The following is an 18,556-nucleotide window of genomic DNA, read 5'->3' on the forward strand; positions in this document are numbered from 1 at the left end:
ATCCGTACCACCATCATCAACGCCGATAGTACCCTTATCACCCCAACCACAACCGCGTCGTAAACCTCAACATCATAATCTGTACCTCAGATATCACCCTCACACGCCTCAATAACCCCATCTGTACTTCGAGTATGATCTTCATTCTACATATCGTTCTACATCGATTATCTTCACTTTACATATCGTTCTACCTCATTTATCCTCGTTCGACATGACGATTATGTAATCTCTAATGTTTTAGAGATCATGTAATCTAGTAATAACGATAAATCAAATGGGTTTAATATCCTATTGACTCATTAAATTCATAATTACATCCGAAGAAAATATATATGCAAGTATATTTTCATAAAGATTGTAATTAAAAATTCTTCGTATAAACTATTAATGATGAAAATATTTTAACTGGTAGGTAGTACCCGAGGAATATTTAAATTTCACATTAATAAGTTACACTGTACATTCTTCGAATCTGATTCAACGATTATTTACTATCCTACTTACAACCACCGATATACGTATCCGTTCACCACAAAATAACCATTTCCATTCAAATTTAATATTTGGATTTTGACCTATCAGAATCCAACAAGTGACATAATGAAGAAAACATTGGACAAATAAAATTTGTTAGAAACAAACGAATTAATTAATTGTAATATTGTTAAGAGTCCACGCTAACTGTTTCTAGCTAACTGATCTCAGCTAACTGTTAATTTCGTATTACATCTTATTTATCGCAATTTACATTCTCGCAATTTTATTTATCGTCATTTAATTTCTATTATTTACTTTTACGCACTTTAAATCGGGACACATGTACACAATACGTCGGATTAATTCTGAGACAATACGTTGTACACGAGTCATGATATATATATTTTTATTTATTTTACTCACTATAAATTACGGGACACGTATACAAGGTTTCGATCTATCATATCGACCCATCTATATATGTATTTCGGAACAACCGTAGACACTCTATATGTGAATGTGGGAGTTGGCTATACAGGGTTGGAGTTGATTCCAAAATATATATATGGTTTGAGTTATGATCAATACTGAGACCGGTACACGGGTCACGATACGTATTAATTAATTTGAATATTATATATTTAATTTATATATGAATTTATTGGACTATTGGACAATTGGGCTATTGGACTGCTAACTTTGGACAATTAAAAAGAATTAAAATATTGATTATAATATATGAAACTAAATAATTCTTCAAGTTTGCCACTTGATTTCATCTTAAACCTCATTTGAATCTTGGCGATTTCAATCCATGTTCAAATCTTTCATAATTTTTGAAAACACCTCCATCGATAGGATGAACCAGCCGCACTTCATCTACGAAAGAAAAGATTTATGTATATAGTTATGCACCTGAAAAATTTTTGGAACCTGAGTAAAGGTTTAATACGTATCTGCGCTAACTCCTTTGGCGATATTACTACCGAAAATCACTTTGCAATCCCTTTCCAAAGTAGCCAATTTTATCACAGCTTCAGCAAATCAACTTCGACTTTTCATTCGAACAAACCATATTATAACTTTGATATATAAGTTGCTCTTCATCATCATTACCGGAAAACCTTTTATATTCCATCATATTACCAGCAGACGTAGCAGCAACCTCGTTGCTCCTTGACTTAAATCTCTCCGACAAATCACTATATTTATCTATTGAAGTCTTATCAGCGTTCCTACGTCAACAGTTATATATCTATATATATCATATATCTTATGGACCGATGAATTTCAACTCGGAATATCTGAATTCCTGAAAAGCACTCTAGCTTACGAATCATATCTTTGAATTCTGAAAATGCTAATGAAGAAGCAAAAGTTGTAGATGGTCTTAATGGCCAAACGTTTAATGATAAAGAATAGAGTGTTGGAAACACTCAATAGAAAATTGGTACTGAAAAACGGATTAGAAAACCATGAAGGAGACGGTGGACAAATCACAAGGACTAAACCTGTATTCAAAGAATCCATATGTTTCAGTAGCTGATGAAATCTCCAGCGAATATCTTGCTTCCTACTTATTTCAATTCTTTGCAGAAAAAGTTTCTGCATCACCCTTTAATTTCAAGTACTTAGAAATTATAAAATATCACCGTATCTTTCGTTATAAATATCTTCGATATTCCCGAGGATAACTTCATAGCTATTCTCGTTCGAAATTATTTATCTCTTCATGCTATCTATATTACATTATAAAAGAAACTGTTTTAGTTTCTATCCTTCCGTAAAATTTGAGTTTGAATTATGGATGATTTTTAGAGAAGTGTAGGAAATTGAAGCATGAGTTAGTATAATATAATGACGCCGGGCCAACGTGGTTATATTACAGTAAGTCATGCTAAATTTCTTATGGAACGTGATGATGGTTCACAGATCATACCCTCATCATGTGCCATGTTACATAACTCTTTCATTCTATTTAACCTCTAAGCATATCACGGAAATATTTCCTTGATATTTATGTTCTTCCGTAACTCCGACAATCTGCTAATAAATCGTGCTATTACATTTTCTTTCTGATTAGAAGATTTCTTTAAATTCCTTAAATTCCGGAATTCAACCGTGACTACGTCAAAAGTCAAGACGAATTCTTATTTCTCATTTCACTCTTTTGTGATAGCTTCACTCGTACGCTTCACATGATCGAATCGTTTTATCTATATTAATCAATAATGATAAAACTCTACTTAACAACTCATATTCGTCATAAAAACAATTTTATTGTTAGCCATGACGACCTCACTCAAATTTCGGGGACGAAATTTCTTTAACGGGTGGGTACTGTAACGACCCGGAAAATTTCGACTAATTTTAAATCAAACTCTCGATACGATTTCGTAGTCTTGACACGATAAGGCAGTTTGATAGGTTGAGTCTTAAAAATTTTGAACTGTTTCATATAATCGATTACCCTTTGACTGTTCTCGATGATTCATGAACCATTATTTGTAAATAGATAAATATATATAAATAAGTAAATATAAATAATTATGCATAAGAATATTAATAAACTATTATATACAATATACAATTTATTATAAATAAATATGTAAATTAAAATAAGATATGTTAAAATTTATTATAAAAATGAATATATAAAGTATGTTATATATATATAAGAAATTTCGAAGTTATTTAGCAAACGATCTTTTGTCATTCAATTAATAGTAAACGAATTAAAAAGAAACTTATATTACTTTAAAATAAACGGTGATGCGAAAATGACTTCTATAAATTTTAGGCTTACTAAAATTATATTTAGGACCTAGTTATTAAATTTCAACACTTTTTATTTTTCACCCATAAATGAGAGTGACAGTTGAGGTAATTTTTACTTAATATTTAATGACCGAATTTTATACCATCGTGACCAAAATAAATTAATATAGTTAATTAAAAATATGGGAAAAAAATTTCTGAGGACTTTTATCCGCCACTGATTAAATAACGGAGCACGATACACTATCTGAAAAAAAGTGTCGGCAGATATTATAGATAGGGTGACAGCTAATGTGGCTAAATCACAGGATCTTATTTCAATTAATTAATACTTTATATTATTATTTCTGTAATTTTATGTATATATATATATATATATATATATATATATATATATATATATATATATATATATATATATATATATATATATATATATATGACATGTAACATTCATAGATGGATTGCATTCTTGAACACCCTATAATTCTTATCCTCACCATCATCAGTCGCCACTCACTCCACTTTCCCCACAACCACCACCGAATACAACCACCATATTCATGAAACACACAAACTACTTCTCTTTAATCTATTACTAGCTAAAAACTAATGAAGTCACCACCTTCACTCATAAACCCACACCCGCCATCACCTTTGACCATCGACCACCCTCTTCAAACCCATTACCGTCGGACACTACCACTCACCATCGTACAACTTTTGAAACAACCATACACCGTCACGATCATCGGAAACCACCACCCTTGAAATTCCCCATCACCGCGTCACCTTTCTATAATTCTTCCTGTTTCACGTTTAAACACCTTCACTATTGATATTTAATACCGTCACCCTACAACTCAAACCGTCACCACCAAACGCCACCATCAACCGTCACCATAAACCACCATCACCTTTCACCACACCCATCAAATCTACTACGGTTTCGTTTATGTTTTTGCAGCTTTGAACCCACCATATACGGCCACCCTTCATCATCCTAGTTTTCCACCCCAAACCCACGATCATTGAGCCACCACCATCTTCATCTATCTCTCTTCTATTTCCGTTTTAAAAACCATCACATACCGTATCACAAACCTGCTGCAAATTTTTGTTTGTGTCGCCATCGAATACCAACATCATCTGTTACCTTTCGATTATAGCAACTGTTACACGTTATTATCTTGCTTTATATTCGAAAACCAAAGTACGAATTATTTATTGAAACTACCAATTCATGATATTTTCATGGTGGTTGACAGCTATCAAATAATCTGCCCCACCATCCATTAGCAAATAATTAAAGTAAAACATGTGTTGGACTTTTGAGAAAAGAACGTGTAAAACTTGGGTTATGGCACTTGTATTCACTAAAACTTGAATTCATTAGAAACATGATGTTAGGTTTTTGATTTAGTTGTTGTTCGTGGTAACAATAACTACTTGACGATAGTATTGATAGAAATAAACCGAATGAAACCCTTTATGTTTACATGTTGGGCTTATGGAATCCATTTGATCAATATAAATGGGTTAGTTAATTGTGGGTTTGTGAAATTGTTAAATTGGGCCGTGACCCATATTAGTGTGAACTAGGATCGATTCATTGTGAGAAAAGGAAGAAAGGAACAGATAGTATAGTTATACATTTATGTCCGCAAAATTATAACAGAAATATTGATATAGTCGAATGGTTAATGGGTGGTTCGAGTTAGTGAGGGGTCGCGGGTTCGAGGCTTGGCTCTTACATTTTTTTTAGAAAAGAAGAAGATGAGAAAACCACAAATGGAGTAAAGGTTAAGAATGTTAATGGGTTAGCGGGACGTCAAGAGTTCAAACCCGGACTTGAGCGTTTTCTTTTAGGACTACATCCTTGAGTTAGTTACCTACTACTACTTATTATTATTATTATTATTATTATTATTATTATTATTATTATTATTATTATTATTATTACAACTACTATTAAAATAAGTACTATAATTACTAATATCAATATCATTATCATTATTATTTTTACTACTACTAATATCATTATTATTATTTTTACTACAAATAAAATAACTATTATTATTATTATCAAAAATGAATATTGTCATTATTAAACCTAGTTATTAATATCAACACTGCTTTAGTATTATTATTAAAGATTATTATTTTATCAATCTAAAAATTAGGTATATATCAAATACATGTATGATGACTATATAAATATTACATTACTATTAATATATACAAACGGATTTGATTATTATTACATGATAAGGATACGTGTTAATAGATATACAATTGATATAGGTTCGTGAATCGAAGGCCAACCTTATACATGTTCAATGATGTTATATGTATTTTTACTACAAAATACATTAGGTGAGTATATAGTCCCTTTTTAAACTCTAAATATTTTTGGGCTGAGAATACATGCGCTACTTTTATAAATGATTTACGTTATGGACACAAGTGACAAAAAATTACGTTCTACGTTGAGTTGTACCACTGCATATCTCCCTATAACTTGGTAACTATTAATTACATGGGCCAGTGTAAACGCGAATCCTGTTGATAGATCTATCGGGCTGACATCCCCAACCGGGCTGGACGACCAGTTTTCAACGGTTGCACAGTACTTCGTTTAGGTGGCTACACTTGGTACGGTGTAGTGCGATTATATATAAAGGGAATATGTGCTGTTTTAATTCTTGTAAAGTTTGGTTACCAGGTGCTCAACAAACTTAGAATGTCTTTCATACACTTGCGAGTGTACTATGTTTAAAATATATGAAATCTTGTGGTCCATAGTTATAACGCTGCTAGCATCAAACCTATATCTCACCAACTTTATGTTGACATTTTAAAGCATGTTATTCTCAGGTACGAATTAAGCCTTCCGCTGTGCATTTGCTCATGTTAAGGATATTACTTGGAGTCGATCATCGCAATGGGACCAGATGTTGATGATTTCGTCCAGGGGGACTTGGACGGATTTTGACACACTTTTAACATCTAACAACATTTAAGCAACGAAATCACAAGATCAAATACATCAAATTTCAAGTTCATGCTAGTTACTTAAAATAACAAGGTCGAGCATATAAATCACATATTCATGTTAGACTTGAGCCATAGACACTAATTAACACTTTTATAAGTTAAAAATATCAAGAACAAAGAATCTAGTATTTTTAGAAAGTTACACAAATGAGATGAAGTTGGTATGGAATCGAAGAGAGAGTTGCAAGGATTCCAAATATGTAATTTGTTTTGAAGAACGCTTGCTATATCGGATTTAGATGATGATTTTATTTTGAGTGAGTTGAGAGAAAATGGAAGTATCAAAGATAAAAAAGGGATGTGAATGAGTGAGTGGAGGAGAAAGGTTTGACTAGTTGACCTAGTCAAATCTTTGGTCTCTTGGCAAGTTTAGTCCCTCAAGTTTAAAAGCGGGTGCGCGAATTACCTAAACGAAATATTTTAAAATGCGTATTAACGGAAGATGTTATAACTATATAACGGACTTTAAAATAAATAGACGGAAAGTAAACGGAAAAAGGCGGGATGTTACATTACCTACTCCTTAAAAGAAATTTCGTCCCGAAATTTAAGTATGTGTAGTAGTCGTTGTTCCTTCCTCAGGATCTTGCGTTTCCAAATCCACTAATAAATGAGGGTACTTCTTTTTCATTTGATCTTGTCTTTCCCAAGTAAAATCGGTTCCTCTTTTGGCGTTCCAACGGACTTTGACAATCGGAATTCGGCTCTGTTTTAGCGTTTTGACGGAGTGATCCACAATTTCAACCGGTTCTTCCACAAAATGAAGTTTGTCATCAATAGTAAGCTCCTCGAGAGGGATGACGAGTTCGGGTTCGGCGAGACACTTCTTCAAATTTGATACATGGAAAGTAGGATGAACGGAGCTCAGTTGAGGCATAAGATCTAAACGATAAGCAACGGTTCCAACACGCTCCAAGATTTTGAAAGGGCCAATATACCGCGGATTTAACTTCCCGGGTTTCCCGAAACGGATTACACCTTTCCAAGGTGTGACTTTTAACATTACGCGGTCACCGACTTGGAATTCGAGGTCGTTGCGTCTAATGTCGGTATAGCTCTTTTGACGACTACGGGCCGTCCTAAGCCTATATCGGATTTGAACGATCTTCTCGGTTGTTTCATGAATGAGTTCAGGTCCGGTGATTTGTGTGTCGCCTACTTCGGCCCAACAAAAAGGTGAACAATATTTTCGGCCATATAACGCTTCGAATGGTGAGGCATTAATACTCGTGTGATAACTATTGTTGTAGGAGAATTCGGCGAGAGGCAAGTGCTTGTCCCAAGCTTTTCCAAAATCGATAACGTAAGCTCGTAGCATGTCTTCCAAGGTTTGAATTGTGTGTTCGCTTTGTCCGTCGGTTTGCGGATGGTATGCGGTGCTCATGTCTAATCGTGTTCCCAACGCTTCTTGTAAAGTACGCCAAAATCTAGAAACAAAATGGCCATCGCGGTCAGAAATAATCGATAATGGTACACCGTGACGGGCGACAATCTCTTTAATGTAAAGTTGTGCAAGTTTCTCCATTTTTTCGGTTTCCTTCATGGCTAGGAAGTGGGCGGATTTGGTGAGACGATCTACAATAAGCCAAATAGTATCATAACCGCTCGCCGTTCTTGGTAGTTTTGTGATAAAATACATCGTTATTCTTTCCCACTTCCATTGTGGGATTTCGGGTTGTTGAAGTAGTCCGGACGGTCTTTGATGTTCGGCTTTGACTTTGGAGCAAGTTAGGCACTTTCTAACATAGGTAGCAACGTCCCTTTTAATGTTCGGCCACCAATATTGTTCTTTGAGGTCGTGGTACATCTTATTGGCACCGGGGTGAATCGAATATCTTGACTTATGGGCTTCGTCTAGAATAAGGCTTCGTAAGTCCCCATAACTAGGTACCCAAATTCTTCCGGCAAAATATCGGAGTCAGGTCTCCTTAACTTCGAATCGAGAGGCGAGGACGTTCAAGCGTTCGAGAGAGATGTTTTCATCCTTGAGAGCCTCGTCTTGGGCTACACGAATTTGATTATTGAGATTGGTGTGGATGGTGATGTTTAAAGCTCGGACAAGAAGAGGCACCGCTCTTTCTTTTCGACTCAAGGCATCGGCTACTACATTTGCCTTCCCAGGATGGTAACGAAGCTCACAATCGTAATCGTTCAAAGTTTCAATCCACCGACGTTGTCTCATGTTTAGTTGTTTTTGATCGAAGATGTGTTGAAGGCTTTTGTGATCGGTGAAGATGGTACTTTTGGTCCCATAAAGATAATGTCTCCACATTTTGAGTGCAAAGACAACAGCTCCGAGTTCGAGATCATGTGTCGTGTAGTTCCGTTCATGAATTTTAGTTGTCGAGAGGCATAAGCAATGACTTTCTTTCGTTGCATCAATACACACCCAAAACCATGTTTCGAGGCATCGCAATATACAACAAAATCATCATTACCTTCGGGAAGTGACAAGATAGGAGCGGTGTTTAGCTTTGTCTTCAAGATTTGAAACGCGGACTCTTGTTCGGTTGCCAAAATGAATTTCTTTCCCTTGTGAGTTAATGCGGTTAGAGGACGAGCAACCAAAGAGAAATCCTTGATGAATCTACGATAGTATCCTGCGTGACCCAAGAATTGACGAATATGAGTAGGAGTAGTAGGAGTTTCCCATTTGCTAATGGCTTCGATTTTTGCGGGATCGACCTTAATGCCTTGATCGCTTACAACGTGGCCGAGGAATTGAACTTCTTTCAGCCAAAATTCACACTTGGAGAATTTGGCATAGAGTCGTTCTTGTCTCAAGAGTTCGAGTACGAGTCAAAGGTGTTGTTCGTGTTCTTCTTCACTTTTAGAATAGACCAAGATATCATCGATGAATACAATAACGAATTTGTCGAGATACGGTTTGCACACGCGGTTCATAAGATCCATGAACACCGCCGGTGCATTAGTTAGACCAAATGGCATGACAAGAAATTCGTAACTACCATAGTGAGTCCAAAAAGCGGTTTTGGAGACATCTCAACGCAACCTACGGGTCACATCACTAGGGTACACACTCTTGCAAACAAACAACAACCGCGTGTCTCTATGCGAGACAATCAGAACCGACACTCTCGCCTCACAAACGTCCGTTAAGTGGAATAATCCACTTGACAATTTTTACGATCACGTTTCCCGACAGGGAAAATACAGAATCCACTACAACATCGAACTTATACGTATTCAATAATACTATCAGAGTTTCCTTGCAACCAAGATTTTACATTATGAGAGCACCTGCAACAACAACTTCATTCTCTCACCTCCGTGATCTCCAACTTCGCACTTGGTCTCATACCGCACTTTGGTGCTACACGACCACCTTACCTAAGAAGTCTTACACTTCACCTGATCTAACACCATCGGAGCTTCCTTAAACAGCAGTAAAAACTCCCCCACTTAGGATTCAGCTCCACATTCTCACCGCCAAGATGATAACATCCCGCGGAATTGTCATTCCACGACACACATGACCATCCTCATCGTTGGTCATACACACCAAATCACCGTAAATTCACCTTAGGCTCTCAGAGCCGTCATACACAATCACTAGAGATGTCGTACACGCGACGACATCGCACCTTCGTACCACGATTAATAATTAAAAGCCCTTCATCATTCGCAAAGCGAACTCCACCAAAATCCTATGTACGCCTCTAAGCCTAGGCATACGCCACTCCGCCTAATCAGTCGTACATCTCAGTTGAGATCACCCGACCCTTCACTCAACTAACCTATATCAATAATTCTTCACTCTCATGGAGAAGAGTGACCAATCCGACACAATAATTGCATCGACTGCAATATCAACGCTTCATCATAACCTTCGGACTAACCGTTCATGAACTCCATCACCGGCTCACCGGTCATCTTCACCCATCTATCACTTTAAAAGTAACAAGATGCGCTCATCCGCCACTTCATAAGAAGTATTTACCGTAATGTTCTTAAGCTTCGACTTTCGCAACCGTTGAATTACCCTCACCTGTCGATCACTTTCGTAACCTCCGCTGCTTCCAAAGACATCTCAAGGACACCCTAAGCACAAAACGATCACACCATCACCGGAGTTGAACATCACACTAGCAGGTATAAGAAGGCACCTGACGCCGTGTCATGCAAACTCTCATAATCTGCCGAATCCTAGAAACTCGGTCTTTGGGTTCCATACACCCGATGCACCTACCTCTCCAATATATTGACCCGAAGTCATACCTTCCCGAAAAACCTTACGGTTTATTGTCTTATCGAAAGTTTCTACCGATCACACACTACCCACAATTCCACAAGGTCCAAAACGATATAGCCTAACGAAACCTTTCATCCAACACTAAGGAGATGCTTGGAAACACCAAGTCTTACATCCTTCCACACCTCGATATAACCACTACTACAAGGGATATTCCATTAGGAACGTTACCCCCTAATCCACAATTCACTAACACCGTCATCAACATACGGGTCCCACTCCCATGAGTTTAACGACCCGAAGACTCCTCGATTTGCCAAATTCCAAGGCGACTCACAACTAGAATCCTTACGCAATTCCCTAACCACACACCCTACGGAGTGTAACCCAATTCTACAATCATTAGACTTGTTACGTCCCATTACGGGATTTAAGTCCTCGTCGCACACACATTCACTAATCGGTTATCCTAGTTACGATGGGTAACTACAATCAATGACAATCTCAATAATGCACCCACTACTTAGGGTGACTAAGTACGCGTCGAACTCGTGAGTTGGCTCACTCACTTAACTAACCGAATCCACCGTAACACTTCCCGACTCGCAATGAACCCGATGTGACTACAAGCACATCACCCGAGACAACTATATTCTAGGAACCAATAGAAGATTCCTAATTTATCCCTAATCTATCCCAACCATGCCGCGTTTTCTCCGTTCGGTACTCGTCATGTCATGCTTGATGTCAAGATACGCTTTCGTAATAATGGTGATCGGTCACTATTACAAATGCGTACCTTACCATTTTCACATGGTCACGCAAAGTACTTTACTCGGACTGACGAAACATTCACACCAAATAACATGCGATAACTCCAAGTACCCGAATGACCAAAGTCCATACCGCGAACTTGATCACTAAAACCGTCAAACATTTGAATCTCTCCAATAGATTCATCCCTAGGACACCGAATCAAATAGATATCTGTATATATATACACCTATATACAATGTAATAATAAATGTACATAAGTACACCGCACAACGAGTCAACCTACAACCTAGGTGACTATCACCAAAACAATGTCCGGGTTCACCTACTTACATTAGGCACTTTCAAATCTCAGTTTGACCCGTATTCCTACAAGTCCCGCATATAATGCGTAAACGTCAATAAGTCTAAGACTAGGCACCTATTCCAAGGTCACCTAATTCCCTTAGACTATGCTCTGATACCACTTGTAACGACCCAACTTTATTTTACCAAAAATACGCCCTAAAAAAATATTTTGTGAGACAGTGCATCTGGACGGCGTCCAACAGTAAAGCCCATGACGGCGTCCAAGCAATTTGAACGACATCCAAATGAAATACAAGTTCCTGATCAGTTTTACAAATTCACGCGGGCGGAAAACCCGCTTCCCGACACTTTTTGACGAAACGCTTTTTACAACATATAATATTAGATGAAACTAACACGTTCCAATAATAAAACGAGTTTTACGACTCCGGGCCCACATCGACCGATTTACGACTTTCGTACAAAGTACAAGTTTCAATCCCAATATACATTTAGACGAGTTAGGACTCTATAACCCAACCCGATACCAAGAGCATAATCCCGGGGACTACCAAATTCCCAATCCGCATATCCAAAAGCTACCCCATCGAGCCTAAGCGCTCCTACGCAACTAGTCTAACAACTAGCTAGCTTCATAACACAATACCTGTAAAAAGGTAAACAACGAGAGGAGTAAGCTAACGCTTAGTGAATGCAATAGTTATACATATACATATATAACCTACTTACTTGCAATCACTTACACAATACCGCATACAAGCTAGCCATTCGACAACCATGCAAAAATTATGCATAAACTAATATCCGCAATTCACAATAAGCTAGCAACACAAATAGCATATAGTTCACAATTAAATATGCTAATACAAAATTCACATAACCATGGTTAACCAATCGTACAAGGGAACGGTACTCGCTAGAGACCATCGGAGTTCATAACATCCATTAGTGTACATACGACGCGTAATCACTAATCCCCCGGGTGATGTCTTGAACACCGCGACAATTTCACCCCATGACAATGTGGTGTCTTGAACACCGCGATAATTCCACATGTCAATCAAACCAATGAGTGGTGTCTTGAACACCGCGACAATTCCACTCCCATGACAATGTGTTGTCTTAAACACCGCGACTATTCCACATGTCAATCAAACCAACGAGTGGTGTCTTGAACACCGCGACAATTCCACTCCCATGACAATGTGTTGTCTTAAACACCGCGACTATTCCACATGTCAATCAAACCAACGAGTGGTGTCTTGAACACCGCGACAATTCCACTCATTACGTAGAATGTGGTGTCTTGAACACCGCGACAATTCCACATTCCACGCTACACAAATAAATATATTATATACGTACACGCATAATTATTCCACTCACCTCGAAAGCCCGCACAAGTCATGTATGTAATTCGCCTCCAAACGCAATCGAGCAAACCTTTTACCTATAATACGCATATAGATATACAAACAATCAACATACATTCTCTACAAGAGAATTCGACGCCAAAGCCCTTAACCAAGGGTTTATACCTACCCCCACAAGCCGCCCATTTAGACACCTAAAGGGGAACTTCACCAATTACCACTACGGGTGGTAATTCCGACCCCATTCAAACAAGTACAATTTAACCTCGTTTATACTTGTCACCATTTAAACCACCCTAGGTCTTAACACTAAATTACTACTTAGGTAGTAATCATATCAAACGTCGTTTAACACTTAACAAAAGTGCTTAACATCCAATTAATCCAAAATTAGTGTCATTCTCAAATTCGACCCATTTTGACATAAGTCCCGAAAACATCCTTAGTCACTAATGGCTAGTGATTAACTTTCCAAAACACCAATTAACGCATGAATCAAGCATTTACATACTTGATTCTTCAATCTTGACTCAAAACTTAGTTTGACCATAGTTTGAGGTTAACACCCATTTGACCAAACAAAAATGTTCTTATGAACATCTAAACATTAACACACTTATAATCTAGTGATTATACCCAAGACCATGACCAAATTCGTCATTAAACCCTAACCCGCCAATAACGGGTCAAAATCCAACTACTAACCACAACAAACTCATTTCACAACCATTCAAGGGTTTCTAACAACATCAAGCTCAAACCCTAATTTGAATATCAAAATCAAATAATGAATTTCGGAGTTAGAACTTACCAACACTATCACAACGTAGCCATGAACGAGGTGAACAACCTTAACTCTTGCACCTTAACCCGAAACAAACTTCTTCTTCTCCAAAACCCATTTTCTTTCTCTAAAATCTCCCTCTCTCTAAGATGAGATGAGAGAGATGTGTGGATGTCAAAATGATCCAAAATAGGATCTAAAACTGATATAATGGCTACAAATCCGTTCTCAAGTGAAAAGACCAAAGTACCCCTTTTAATTAAGTCAAATTACAACAGCTGGCCCGTCAGGCCATTTGGACGGCGTCCCAAAAACTGGACGGCGTCCCACTGAACTGAGACTGAAATTGAAACAGCAACTTCTTTCAGGGACTAAAATTGTCTGAGTCTGTATATGATGTAAATTCTGAAAATGCATAAGTGTTAGGTAGACTTTTTGTGGCGCTTTCTGATGCACACATTTACTGACACTTTCAGGAACACTTTCAGATGCATAAAATTTCAGGATCTTACAAATCAGCTTGTAATTCTCTGTCTTTTCTCTTTTTTCAATCCATTCCAACTTCCTCGCCTCAATCAAGTCGACAGTTTCATTTTCCTGCACAATTGTTTCTCGTTTAGCTTGGTTTACGTTTGAATCATCCGTGATACGTTTAATTGCTTCAATTGCCGTGTATTTCAATGAAGGTTACGTTCAATTTTTGCCGTCAATTTCAATTTGGGGAAGACGATGTCTATGTCAAGTGTTGTTGGGCTCTTCAGCCGAATCCTTTTTGGGTTCCGTTTTTATTTGTTGTTCAATGGGCTCATAAGTCCAGTAAACGGCAGGCCTCTTACAACTTCATGTCCTTTAGTCCAGCATCCTAATAGGCCCGGTAATGATTGGTTTTTAAGCCCACTTAAAAATGGGCTTCGTATGTCAATTAGGAGCTTCTGTGTATTCGTTGTTTCTTTCAATTTTCCGTCATCTATTTTGGGCTCAAGGCAATTTGTTTGTTAATCTTCATCGTTCCGATGAAGGTTTATTTTATATATATATATATATATTTTTTTTGGCCGAAAAAAAATATCCATAATTTATTTTTTCTAAAGTCGAAAGTCGTCATTCCTTTCTCGTTCCTGCTTCCTCTTCAAAAACTTTAATTAACATTTCCACCATTAAAGCCCTAGAAATTACTTAATTCATACAAAACGCCTTCTCTGCGTTTGCTCATCTTCAATGGCAACAAACCCTGCAAAACACCTTCTACTCGTCTGTAAGTCTTCACGATTCGATTATTTAAAAGTTAGATTTTTTTCATATTACAATCAAATTTATTCATCACCCATTCAACCCCATAATCGTTCAACACAAACCCACCAATCTTTTTGCTTTAATCACCCTAGTTTAACCCAATTGAATAAGCCCTCCCTTTTAGGTTTACACTCTAGGGTTCCTGATCTTAATAACAAATTCTATTGTACCCATGGTAATGATAATAATATTATCGAAGATGATAAAACACGTAATCATGTATCTGAATTGAAAAGCCCTGGACTTGCACATGTTGGAGCCGTTGATCCTGTAGAACTTTATCGTAGGCTTAAAGATGGACCAAATTCAAGAAAAATAGAGTTAGAAGAGTTGGATGAACTTAAAGAAATTTTTGGGTGTTTTAGCAGATCTGGTTGGGCTTCAAATCAAGCTCTAGCTATATACATTGGTGCTTCTTTTTTCCCAACTGCTGCTCATAAATTTCAAAACTTTGTCTTTAAAAATTGCGGTCGTGATATCGTCGATCACTTGTTGTCATTGGGTCCCGGTATAGAAGCGGAGCGGTTTCTTTTTCCTATATTTGTCGAATTCTGTTTAGAACAGTTCCCTGATGAGATTAAGAAATTTAGGGCTATGATTTCGTCTGCAGACTTAACAAAACCCGAGACATGGTTCCCGTTTGCTAGGGCCATTAAGCGTAAGATTGTATACCATTGTGGCCCAACCAATAGTGGTAAGACTTATAATGCTTTGCAAAGATTTATGGAAGCAAAAAAGGGTGTTTATTGCAGTCCTCTTCGGCTTTTAGCTATGGAAGTTTTTGATAAGGTTAATTCGTCAGGTGTGTATTGTAGTTTACTTACGGGTCAAGAAAAAAAGTATGTTCCTTTCGGGAATCATACTGCTTGCACGGTTGAAATGGTTTCTACGGATGAGTTGTATGAAGTGGCTGTTATTGATGAAATTCAAATGATGTCAGATTTGTATAGAGGGTACGCGTGGACTCGCGCTTTGCTCGGTATACAAGCTGACGAGATACATTTATGTGGGGACCCGAGTGTATTAGGTATCGTTAGAAAAATTTGTCAAGAAACTGGCGATGAATTGATTGAAAACCATTATGGAAGATTCAAACCTTTAGTGGTTGAATCCAAGACTTTATTAGGAGACATTAGAAAAGTTCGTTCGGGTGATTGTGTTGTTGCGTTTTCAAGAAGAGAGATATTTGAAGTAAAACTAGCTATCGAAAAGCACACGAATCATAAATGTTGTGTTATCTACGGTGCATTGCCTCCCGAAACTCGTAGGCACCAAGCTAATTTGTTTAACGAACAAGATAACGAGTATGACATTTTGGTTGCAAGTGATGCAGTCGGAATGGGGTTAAATCTCAATATAAGACGGATTGTTTTTTATAGTCTTTCAAAATACAATGGTGATAAAATCTTGCCCGTACCCGCATCACAAGTGAAGCAAATAGCGGGTCGGGCGGGTCGTAGAGGTAGTATATACCCTGACGGGCTTACAACCACTTTACATTTAGAAGATTTGGATTACTTAATAGAATGTTTACAGAAACCGTTCGATGATGTAACCAAAGTTGGCTTGTTCCCATTTTACGAGCAAGTGGAATTATTTGCTAGTAAAATTGCAGATGTTACTTTTTCCCAATTACTTCAAAAATTCGGTGAAAATTGTCGTTTGGACGGATCATACTTTTTGTGCAAACACGATCACATAAAAAAGGTTGCTAATATGTTGGAGAAAGTAGAAGGATTATCTCTTGAAGACCGTTTTAACTTTTGTTTTGCTCCGGTTAATATTAGGGACCCAAAAGCGATGTATCATTTATTAAGATTTGCTCAATCGTATTCTGAGAACGTACCTGTTAATTTATATATGGGTATGCCAAAATGTTCTGCCCGAAATGATACAGAGTTGTTAGATCTTGAAACTAAGCATCAAGTTGTGTCTATGTATTTATGGCTGTCGAATCATTTTAAGGAGGAAACGTTTCCGTATGTCAAAAAAGCCGAAGCCATGGCAACTGATATTGCAGAGTTATTAGGTCAATCGCTTATTAAAGCGAGCTGGAAACCTGAATCGAGAAATCAAGGGAAAAAGTCAAACGATAAGGAGGATGGTTTTGATAGACCAAGATCTTTGGTTAAGCTGCAAGAAAAGTAAGTTTATTATTTTTTTTAATTTTCTATTTTTTGTTAACATGTTGATTGTTGGTTTTAAATGAATGATGCTAAAGTTGTTTACTTTTTTCTGTTTTCGTCAATTATATTGCAGGAAAAGGCAAGAAAAGAATTTACATGATCTAGAGAAGGTAACTGTATGAGATTATTATGGTGTACTTTAGTCTTCAGCTTTAGCAAAAGCTTAAATTTTTTATATTTGGAAGAGTTGAGTTTATGTGTACTTGTACTATGAAAACCATGAGAAATTAATTAGCTTTGTAATGCATTATCCTTTAAGTGCAGTTGTGATTTAATTGCTCATATGTTTGTTATTCATCCATTTGCTGGTGGTGTGGATTTTACTTTATTATCTATATAAAGTATAGTAAGGTTTGGATTGTACTAACACTAACACAAATGTCAGTTTTCTTTTTATTGTAATTCAGTATCAATGAATTTTGCTGTGGTTAATGCTCACTTAAGAATAAAGGATAATTTAGTTAATACATTAGGATCTTTTATTTATTAGATTCAACAATGATGAGGGGTATGACAGTTTAATTTCATGATGAGGGATATTCCTTTTCAAATTGCATATTTTCTGTTTTTATGTAAAGAAAATTGCCTCAAGTTTAATTTGCATCTTTAGGAAGAAGATATTGAATCTGATGCTAATGGTACAGCTGGTATATAAAGGATGGTAATCAAGGGAATGATGAAATGATGCAAGATGGTGAGTGCAAATATTAAAATCAAAAGTCAAATGTTTAATCTGCTGTTTTGGTATGACAGTTTGAATTATTTAAGTCAAACTCTTGATTTTTGGTATTTTTTGGTGGTATTGGATGTTATTTGATGGCAATCATTATGATAGTATTGTTAAGTGACTTTTAGTGGTCAAACTGCCATCGTTTTGGTCTTGGAGAGTATTTGGATTTTGGATGGTTTTTATGAGATTTATATGGGATTTAAAGAATTTTGTATTGGACTTTTTGGGTAAAATTAAGTCGAAATATAGCAATTCAGGTGAGATAGTATACGTGGATGGTATATATACATGTTTTTTTGTTGAGTTTCGCATTTACATTTACCTACTCTACGTAGTAATAAACTAACTTATGCACAGTAGTACTAATGTACCTTTGTCATTTTTTTTTTTTCTTTTTTTTTTTTTTGAAAGGCAATAACAATTATATTACTAAATAAAACTAGCAAGATGCTAGGAGTACAACGAGTCGACGATAATATCACGATGATGATGCTAAGACGTACAAATCTAATGCACAAACAAATTTACCAAACAATCCCCGCCGCAAAGTGAGGCACCCCCACCTCGTTGAAATCAAGT

At 36.8% G+C, this 18,556-nt stretch overlaps 1 protein-coding gene across 1 annotated transcript; it reads left to right on the forward strand.

Annotated features, from left to right (window-relative positions):
• Positions 1-14,900: 14,900 nt before the first annotated feature.
• Positions 14,901-17,505, forward strand: LOC139896660 (DExH-box ATP-dependent RNA helicase DExH18, mitochondrial-like). The gene is made up of 2 exons (XM_071879306.1): positions 14,901-17,205; positions 17,321-17,505. Exons 1-2 carry the CDS (start codon positions 14,987-14,989, stop codon positions 17,367-17,369), a joined length of 2,268 nt encoding a protein of 755 aa, XP_071735407.1. The 5' UTR covers positions 14,901-14,986; the 3' UTR covers positions 17,370-17,505.
• The last annotated feature ends 1,051 nt before the right edge of the window (positions 17,506-18,556 follow it).

Source organism: Rutidosis leptorrhynchoides, chromosome 3 (genome assembly GCF_046630445.1).
Source record: "Rutidosis leptorrhynchoides isolate AG116_Rl617_1_P2 chromosome 3, CSIRO_AGI_Rlap_v1, whole genome shotgun sequence".
Classification (NCBI taxonomy): Eukaryota; Viridiplantae; Streptophyta; class Magnoliopsida; order Asterales; family Asteraceae; genus Rutidosis; species Rutidosis leptorrhynchoides.